Raw genomic sequence first — 10,842 nt, 5'->3', positions numbered from 1 at the left:
TTCCCTACCTTTAAAGTAAGGAGACTATTTGCCAGGTTCTAAATATTAGTATGTGATTAATATTTGAAAGATGCTTTGGATTTGTAAAGCAGTAGAAACGTTAGAGTATTAACATATAGCTAATATACTCTCCATCAGGGTCCTAAAATTGTCCTATACTTACATTGTATTTTATTAATATTTCGGAGTTCATATTTAAAAAAATCATATTGCTCTTCCGATTTACTCCAGTTGCAATGATATTTGACTCCAAACATCTTTTGCATTGTTCTGCTAGATGTCTATCCCATTTCCTCCATGATTATTGAAATTTCTTCAAGATCAAATTGTTTTATTAAATCTCTATTGTTCTAAGACTAACTCTATATAGAAATATTTTACAGTTTTTTGTAACTAAACAGATCAACATTGTCATTATAAGCGAAGACATGAAACACTTAGGCATCTGTTTATCAAGCTGGTGAAATTTTCTATAGTTACACTTTAAAAAACTTCATTACTCTTACATCTTTAGAAGATTTGTATAAAGAGGAATACAAAACTCACCAGTACACTGTATTTATATATTCTCTAGTTCCCCTTCCTACTCCTTAAGCGGAAATACTTTAAAATTTAAAGTCAGAATTACATTCTGGTAAGCAATGACTTTGTATTTTCTGGTTTGTTAAACGAAAGGCTAGATGTCAATCTCTCTTATCCTACTGAGCACCAAGGGCCAAAGGCAAAACAGGAGAAGATGTGAGAGTTCATTTTTGTCAAGCCACTTAATGTCCAGCTTAGTTGTAAACAGAACGCCAGGGAAACCAACATCTCACACTTATTTAGAAGTATTTCAGGGACAGGTTCCCCCTTCCATCATTTACTGGTAAACTGATTCACAGAACTTAGACACGATGAAGTTGCAGTCAATGTATTTCACTCTGGATCAGGACTGTGCTTTTGAAAGGAATCCCTTTCATCTCCCCACTTACCATGCTTTGATTTGCACTGAGGAGTGCACAACTTGAATCCTTTTCAGATTAAACCAAAATACATGATACGCTCCAAGTGTGCCCCTACTATGTTCTGATTGCTGAAGACTCTTCACATTCATGGGACAAGACTATAGCTAGTTGAACTGCTGCCCCATAACATGTACAGTACAGACATCAGGTCCTTACTACCAACTCTTCTGTCCTATGCAAAGTACTCCTTGCTAGTGCAGACAAAGTTTTAATCTTGTAAGGCCTCAAGCAAACTTTGTTTTGGCAAAATAAGTGTTAAGTTATATAGACCACATGATCAAGTCAACTCTTGTCAACTGCCCTTGAGTGTGCTCTACCCTAAAAACCAAAGTGTATACAAAGCAGTTCACCTTCATTCATAGAGGAGGACACAATTTTCTATTTGTCACAGGGTAAGCCTGCAACGCAACGAGAATTACCACAGAACAGCTGATGCATCCAAACTCACCGGCTTGTCAAGCTATGAGCTAAGGACACTTTGTGTGTGTCCTCCAGAGCATCATCTCTCAGATGTGTAGAACCTGCCCGTCAGCAGTGCTCCTTCTAAGGCCGCTGGAGAAGCACCATGCCAAAGGCTGATTTCAAGGCAGCCGGAATTTCCAAGCCACAGTTGCCTTTAATGGAACTATGATTTCACGTTCGAAGTTTCTTAGCAAGATAGAAGGGATAGCAAGAGGAGAAATACTTTTCGGTGCTACTTTTCCCTCAACTACCTCAAAGCAACTAGATAGTCCTAATATATTTCTAGAATACAAAAGGTACTTGGAATTGGGTGTCTCATTACACACTCAAAAATAGACGCTCCCTCACAGAAAACATCACAGTGGTATAAAGCACTTTCGAAACAAAAAGGCTGATTTTCTATTGATGTAGCAAAATGGGACCTACTCACGGGAATAAAACAAACACTTTAACTTGAAAATTTCTAAATTTTGGGGAAGAATGGTTCTGTATCTTCGGCATAAAAGTTTTATTTATTTTTTCAAGAATAAAACAGCAATTTGATCAAAGCTGCTAAAAATAATCCGACATAATTACAGCAGTCCAATAAAAGAATAACTGTTTTAACATGTAGGGTCAGCAACATAGTGGCAGAGTGGAAAATAAAAATCAAATGCTTGGTTAACATGAGTCCAACAATTCATTATTAAAGCATGGTTAATAATAAATTTAGTAAAATGAAAATAAATTGGCACTGTTTCCAGAAAAAAGATGCTAGTGCTTTTCTATTAATGTAATTTAGTAAAGAAAAAAGAAAAAGTCATATTTGTAATGTCTTACTCAGTAAAACCCAATCAAACAAGTTAAGCAGGGATATTTTAGAATTGTGGAGTTTCAACTAAGGGTCATTGTGCCTCCTCATTATTTAGACTAAGACATTTCATTCATGGTCAATGTATCCTTCAGTCAAACCTTTGAAATTACAGACATGATAATAACTAGAAAAAATAAAATGCCTTGCAGCTGTATGAAACAAACTAGCTCTCAAGCCACAACTCTGCAGAGATCGGAAAGTAGAAAAAAATGAGAAACTTGCACCAGATTGATTGCAGTAGCACAGTTGTGGAAAGCAAGAGTATTTTCGATCAAGTACAGTTCAACATATTTATGAGTGCCTACTGTAGTCAATTTAACAGGAGGAAAAATACACTGTAAAAATATTCTCTCTGACATTTCAAATTAAATCATGCTAAATATCATTTAGGTTATCTTTTTGAAAGCTATTGTTGTGGTTGGTGGAAATATTAAACTTATTAAACTTGCTATTTTTGAAGATCACCCCATCCCCCTCCCCAATTTTTTCCACCTACATACTGCCACACACTATTATAGATTATTGGGGTATTTTCTAGTGGTAATAAAAACTTAATTTGAAATCAATTTAAAACAGACATATTAGTGTTTCAGGAAACAACATACAATGATCTATTTTTAATTTTAACAGCCATTCCATGTGACATTTTAGTAGTTGTTAATTAGATAATTAATTAGATAATGAAATTCTTACCCCTAGGTTATATATTGACATTTTTACATTTTAAAAATCAAAATTTAAAATGTGCTGTATATTTTTTAAAAGGTTTAAATACAAAACCAAACAGAAATGAAAGTTAATTTATTCCTGAAAAGTTTATGGAGTTTGGTTTTAGCAAATGAAGATTTTCTTTTGGCTGGAATACGTCAGTTTTCTATTCAGAAGACTTCAGCTAATGAAGATACTTCTTTTGACCAAGCTAAATTCACACATTCTAGTTTTGTATTGGCTTGACACGGATTTTGTGCCTGTCCACATTGCTATGATATCTTGTGGAATTTCCAATGAACACTGTATGGTGTATGTATACATTGTACTTTGATTGTAGGCTACATTTGCAAAAATCTGAGTAAAAAAATGGGATTTTCACGAAGCAGAATGTTTTGTTATTTCAACACTATGAAAAATAAAAATAAGAATCTTCCCCTCTTCAGAATTCAATTTGCTTTGGAATATGAAAGTATTTCGTTTGTCCATCAGAGTCATTGCTTTCTCTTTCTGACAGGATGTGGAACATCCCAGGGCTTGCACTGTATCATGGAAGGAGCAGTCAATCCAAGGAGATCAACCTATAGAGGGGATTGATTACATGAGGTATCCAAATGCTACTCCTGGGACACCCTACCTCAATCAGGTTACATCACAACATTCAATTACAAAAATGGCTGGATATTGTTCTAAAATTTGCTTCTGAATTGAAAGTAAACATGGAGAGCTTCAACTCAGCAATTATTCCACCTGAACACATGTTTCTGAATGAAAAAGTCAATGCTCCACTGCACCTTTATTCTAGTGCTTAGGAAGAGAAAAACCAGCATATTAATGAAATGCTGAAATGTATTATGTTACCACTAACTGAACAGCAATGGAATGAGTGCTGAAGATATGGCAAAATTACACACTAATGAGAAAATTCTCAGTATTAGCATGTACTGACTGCCCAGTTATTTTAGGTAACAGCAAGAATCACAAGTAGTACATTGGAAAGAAACTGTATGATAACATCAAACATTGTGATATGCTCTGATTTCCTTACAAAAACACAAAAAATTGATAAACTACTTTATAGCACTTCTGAGTTTTCTATTTTAAATATTTCTTCTTCTGTAGAAAATTCTGTGTGATTCAAAGATACTTGCTATGCACAGCAACATCTTGGTACCAAATAAACAGCCATGTTATTGAAAGACTAAGAGTAGTCTGCAACTTGAAATGACAATATTTCCCAAACCATATTCTGGAACTCAGGGAGGTTGACTCAATTTAAAATGGATATAAAATGTTTTTGGTTGGTTGGTTTTTAGCCACAACAAAGAAAAGATACTGGTGTGAACCTTGATAAAGCTCCATGTGTAGAAAGCCCAGAAAGCATGACTAGAATAGGGGCAGAACTCACAAATAATGCTCTTTACCCTTAGTACTTTCCCTAGAACCTCTCATCTCCTGCAATAAACAGCTCTGACCACACTTTTTCTGTAGTAGTAGAAGGAAAACCAGACAGCGTCTGCTCCCACTGCCAAATACCTGTGCCACAATTTATTCTCTCTTCCTATAAAAATATAGTATGTTCAATTAACATTAGAACTGCTCACACTTAATTAATACAATTTAAGTTTCTTTTGTAAAGCAATGTTAAAGTTCATGGAAAATGTATCACTAAGTTACACTAGTTCATGTGTTATCTTTTTTTTTCCCATTTTTCTTTTAGCACCAAAGAATCAGTGTTATTATCTAACATTAACTAACACATTTCTTTTACAAATAAAGTTAACTTACTTTATACTAGGGATGATGGAGGCAGCTGGAAGAGGGGGTGAAAGTCGTGGAGGGACATCATATTCTTCATTTATCAGATGACCATTTGAAAAGACCTAAAAATCACACAAGTGTTACAACGGGTCTCTCCTCCCATTTATCATCATGGATGTTCATCAACTAGTTATTACAAAATAGACCTTGAGAAGATTATGGGTAAAAGCTTTCCTAGGAGTTCACACTATAGAGCTGTTTTCTGAAGTGACTCTTTCATACCTGTTTCAGCTCAACCCATTTGGGAGCTGTAGAACACGTTAGTTTAAAACTTCACTAAAAGAAGTTCTTCCACATCACAGTTACTAGATGAACTACTCAGTTACAGCTGAACTGCTTGTGAGAAAATTCAGATTTCGAGCTTGCAAACCAATCAAACTGAGAGAGACAAGTACAGTAGGAAAACAACAGGTAGAGTATGCTAAACATATTAATGTTTTTTAAAACTCTTTGATACAGTGCCTGCCAGAATCCACCCTCTATCCACAGGATTGTCTTCCTGATTCTTGGCTTTTACCAATAGCAAAAAGATTATAATACAATTGATACATGAATCAGGGATGAAAATTCATTAAATGTTTCCCTTCTAAATGTTGCATACAGCCTGAAACGATAATTCAGAGTTGTCATTTGCTCCATTTAACCAAATGGCTTAGATCTATAACTTGAAGATGACAGTTCAAACAGCATTTGGTTAAAGAAATACATATGTAACTTCTCCAGACTACAATGGCACTTCTACACTGCGTGGTTATTCTGATTTGAGAAGTATTCATTCCATCAGCTTCAATACTGTACCAGACCACAAATGGAATGCTATAAGAAGATATAAACCTAATATCCTTTTAAAATCGGATGAAAAGCTATAGCATTTTAAACAACAGCCTAGTTGTAAGTAAAATTTTGGTGTTTTGCCTCAATGCTGATAAAAGGACATTCTAATTATATATAACACCATGGACTTCTTAAGCACCTTTCATCATATATGTCAATGTTCTTTACCAATACTAACCAAATTTCAGTAACATACTTTCGAAATAACCAAAACATCCATATAAAAAAAAAAATTAAAACGGAGATAGAAAGGTTAAATAGCTTGAGACCTTGGGAAAAGCAAATAGAGAGAAAAATTGATGATTTCTAACTACTGTGACTTAACCACAAATCCATCCTTCTTAGCACAATCCATGTAGTCTTCAAGACAAAAAAAAAAAAAAAAAAAAGAAGAGCAGCTTTGAGGTAATAACCTGCTCTATAAATAAATTACTGAGCTGCTCTGATAAAACTGATTAGAGCGGAAGTAGGAATTTTTTCTTAGGCCATCACCACTTGATCTCTTTTCAAACCTAAGCCTCCCCAACTGTACATAGTCTTGTAAGTTGTCTGAAGCTGCCTAATGCCAGAACCACTGCCTCTATGCTCTCCTCCCCAGATATCTTCAATTAACATATAGAAACAACCCTTCAATTTTTTTGATAGAAGAAACACCATAGTTATACATACTATTCACTGCAACCAAGGACAGGAAAACATACTTCTCTTGTGGGTGACAAGCAGATGCCCTCTAGTCAAACCAAGCTAGACGATCAGTGGAAAGGTGGCAAGTGACAACTCTGAACACCCTCAGACTGAAAATGGATTATTGGACATTAAACTGGACATTTCTCCAAGAGAAGTCAAAAGATGCTATGGACAAATTACAATGTACAACTCCAGCAGCTGGAGTTCTGATTTAGGTATGAAGGAGGAAAAATTTAGCTAAAGATATGTGTATTACTGTAAACAATTGACAAAGAAAAAGCGAGTTGCTAATGCTAATTATCCTGAATAAGGTTTAGATCAAACAATGCAACGGGGGTCGTGCCACTAAGCACGTTGAAGGATGCTGCCCATACAGCCAGTGGTGAAGATACAACAGATGATTCTACATTTAGCTTGGCTTTGGATGCATTTGTTTCCTCTTTCTTAGGGTCAAGGCAGGTTAGATCTTCTTCATTAGAGTATACTGAACATCATGACTGATTTAATGCTCTGTTGAAAATAATGTGTTACTGATGAACAACACAACTGACCTTTAGAATATTTAGCTTTTTATGTTAATGCACACAATATATCTGGCAATTTAAGTATATTTGTATACATCAACTGTACATACTGCATACATTACAGATTGAAGAGGTTACCAAGTCCTCACCTCACCTATGACAGAGGTAACTGGAACATCTACTATTCCATCAGCAAATGCATACACAATTTTGGCATAAGACACTTCCGAAGTGGACCTTTGAGATCCTATATAACTATACTACAACATACAGTGCTATATTATTATCATGTACCAACTCTAGGGATAATTTGCTAAAAGAATATAGCAAGTCTAGAATTTTCTCTCCAAGCCGTTTTTTGAAGGGTTCGTGTTAAAATTTTAACTTAAGACCCTCATGTACTGTTGCTTTACAAATTACAGTATTAACAAACCATTTATTTATGACCAGCTTATTATAAAGTATCAACAGGAAAGATTCAGAAACAGCAGATCAACACTGACCAATATAAACAGCACTTTAGCCAATGCAAGACAATGCTGCAGTAGGGTATCACATCAGGATTCAACACATTCAGCTCATTTCATACCTTGGCACCTTCTGCAGGCAGCTCGTGACGTCTATGTTTCCTCATAAATCCTGGATCAGAACTTATGCGGTTGTGCCTTCCATTTATGTTCGAAATTGCAGTCAGTCCTGGTTTGGGAGAAGCATCACTCCCTATTCGACATCCTATTAACTGACTTGTCCCAAACACTTCTCTGGGACACCAGCCTTCAAGGGGCATCGGCTGGTCTCTGGAAGGCACACTTTCTGGATGATGCAGGTGTCTGCTTATCCTGTTGTCTGGTGGAATTGGAGGGGGTCTCTCTGGTGGGGGCGGCGGAGGATCACGCAAGGGAGGTGGTGGTGCTGGCAAAGGTTTGTCTTGTTTCCTTACCATACAAGGAGAAGACTAAACAACACAGTAAGTTAAAAAAAAAAGTTACATATAGGCATGCGTATTTCTCTCATGATCAAGTATGGCTTTACCATTTCTAATTGCTATCTTTTCAAGGCATCACAAGAGTACTTGCCAGCAGGTTAGATGTTAGTCTTGTCTTTGCATACTGCAAACAACCTGGCCTCTCTTCAGAAAGCATGCCCCCATTTCTGCTGTTGCATGAGTAACCCAAGGAAGGAGGTGGACAGGAAACAAGAAAACTGACTGAGGCAGATTTGTCTGACCCATAACTTTTTTCCAGAATCCTTTGCTTTGGTCCTTTGAATCACTTATTTAGCTGCTGAAATGAATTCTGAGGGATGTTTGGAAAAAGCTGAAAACCAATTTACCAGAAAAAAAACCCCAAACACTTATACAGGTAGCTGTATGGCTTCTAAAAGCACAAATCTGATAAAACCAAAACATTTTCACTAGGATTGAATTACTAATCAGCATTTTACAAAATAACACTTGGGCCAGGTCTTTACGAAATGTTTTTCTCTTACTACCAGCTACCGTAAGAAATACAGGGAAGATGATTTCCCCTGGAAGGTGTAATTTTCATGGACTCTGTAAGCCTGCCTATTATTACCACTTGAAGAGATGGAGGCCACAAAAGTTTTAAAGTAAGAATAGTTATTTGCTCTCACTTCACAGGTTAGCCCACCCATTATTCTTCAAGCAGCACCTCAACACGTTACTTAGATTGAAAATAAAGTTATTCTACCTGCAGTTCCATTCATATAAATAAGACAGTATACTAAATAAAGAAGTGTTTAATTCAGCTGCTGCTTAAGAAAAATAGTTATTCTCACTGTCAAGGCAGGAACATAATGGCTAGGTCCAAATTTTTTTCGTATAGTTATAATTATAGTTATAGTTTTCCATTGCAGAAAAAGAGAAGAGTTTTTTGACTGAAGAAGTAGTCTTGGCAGGACTAAATTGTCTTTTTTTTTTTTTAAATATGAAATTTTTTAAAGTATGTATTCCTTGTGGCCCCTATCCTATTTCCCTTTCACCCCTCAAAAAAATTTTTTTTTTTTCTTCAAGAAAAGTTTCAAGGAAAGAAACAGCACTTTCAAAATAATGTCACAGAAAAATTTAAAGCAATATTAATTATTTCTGATTTTCTGCTTTTTATAAGACATGAACTTTGTAAAACTATACCATTGTAAAATTAATTTTTAATGGATGTGCCAGATTTTTAGCATATATCCTCAATGTATTATAAATTCCTTTGTATAATATAAAAAGTGATCAAAGAAGCTTAAAGAAACTATTCAAACTTCTATTTTTTCCTCTAAATGTAAACTGCTAGAATCTTAAAAAGAGGTTGATTTTCAAGCTTGAAGTAAAAACCTGACAAAATAAATAGGGTACTTCATACTGGATTATTACGAGCACACAGGTTTCAAGTCATGTTTTGAACTTGAATTTGAATTCATCATCTACAAATCAAAATGTAAATCTAATTCCCCCTCTCTATACAGCAATCACAACAAAACTATCAACTCATAATAGAGAGCAACAAACATAGTATTTGTTCTCATTCATGCTTATCCATTCAAAAAAATCATTAACTCCTCAGTATCATTAGTTTCACAAAACACAGCATACAACTTATTAGCTATAGAGTCATACTCGAGTCCTAATATATGCCAGTTAAGGTTTTGAAAGCAGGTTATCTGCACATACTTTTCTTGTAAGAATACTGTGGAAATTGAGCATAAATCATCATCAGAGCACAACATATAATTTAAATGAGACAATGACCTTAAAAATCTATTTTCAGGAAACTTTCATTTCTATTTATTTTCATGAATTGGGGTTTACTACAGAATTGATCCATTACAGCAATGTCTTTAAAATTCTGACCATAAGCAAGTGCAATATAATCATTAGACAAACAGAGGTCACATTTGACTGACACATGTAGCTGTAAACATCTGACAGGCACTTGCCAAAGTCAACCAAGGGAGATAAGAGACGTAATCAATGTGGATCTAATCTAAAGTTTACCTAAGCTACAAGGAATTAAAGTTCTTTTGGACAGAGCAAATGCCTGAAAGAGAAAATACACATGGAAAATTTCATAATAGTCTGTCTTCCAACACAAAAAAGCAAGCTCATCTTGAAAACAACCAAACACAATTTCTCAATATTCGTATATAAAGAAATAATGGTTCAGTAAGACTTACCTTTGGTGATCCAGTTGGGCTGGCACATGGTGACCGTGCTACTCCCTTCTGAATAAGATCCAGACGAGGAGGTACAGGTGGAAGACTAAGATGTGGGATTTGCAGGGGGTCTGGAAGTGGTTTTCTTCTTTGTGAAAGAGGGGAAGATCCCGGGGAAGTCACTGGTGAATTCTGCCTCTCATTGCACTTCAAGACAGAAAAAAAATATTACTAGTATTTACCTGATGACAACTTCCATTCCATTACTAAAACATTTGATACTTGTCAGGTACTTACTGATTGTCATTTATCATAATGGACACCCTGCTACTTTTAATTAATAGACAGTATAGGTGCTTAGCTTACGATTACTGAAAAAGAAATGAACAAGTCATTCTACCTCAAAACTAATTAAGATCCAAGTTAACTTGTGATAAAAATAAAAGAATACATATTCCACTAATTTGTTTAAAAAACAAGCAATCATTGCCACACAAAATGAAACAATCAAAAATGTAGAGATTCTACTGTAGTACTGCTACTCTTGATGACCTTCTTATTCATAGAGAGTACTCCATCTAAAATTCTAGACATGACTTTTAAAAGCCAGATGCCTATGATATTGTCTGTTAACTGCAGCCCATTTTCAAATCATACTTCCATAGAAAATGGAATGTATGTGTCTTCTGAAAACTTATGAATCAAAATCATCAGCAAGCCAGTAGGCAATGCAGTTATTTCTTTCCTCATTTATTTGTTGATTTACAAAAGTCATTTTAGGACAATTCAG

General features: G+C 35.2%; 1 protein-coding gene across 1 annotated transcript in view; it reads right to left on the bottom strand.

The window, feature by feature from the left end:
- LOC104080082 (E3 ubiquitin-protein ligase CBL-B-like) overlaps positions 1-10,265 on the bottom strand; it is a gene marked incomplete at its 5' end in the record, with an annotated part of 29,210 nt that extends 18,945 nt beyond the window's left edge. The window contains 3 exons of the mRNA XM_009582350.1: positions 4,816-4,910; positions 7,483-7,848; positions 10,074-10,265. Coding sequence (XP_009580645.1) covers positions 4,816-4,910; positions 7,483-7,848; positions 10,074-10,265 — 653 coding nt within the window. The remainder of the gene's footprint in view (positions 1-4,815; positions 4,911-7,482; positions 7,849-10,073) is intronic.
- Between the last annotated feature and the right edge of the window lie 577 nt (positions 10,266-10,842).

The sequence above is a fragment of the Fulmarus glacialis genome, unplaced genomic scaffold, assembly GCF_000690835.1.
Source record: "Fulmarus glacialis isolate BGI_N327 unplaced genomic scaffold, ASM69083v1 scaffold7937, whole genome shotgun sequence".
NCBI lineage: Eukaryota > Metazoa > Chordata > Aves > Procellariiformes > Procellariidae > Fulmarus > Fulmarus glacialis.
Note: the sequence above shows the minus strand (reverse complement) of the source record. Positions and strands in the feature narration are given on the sequence as shown.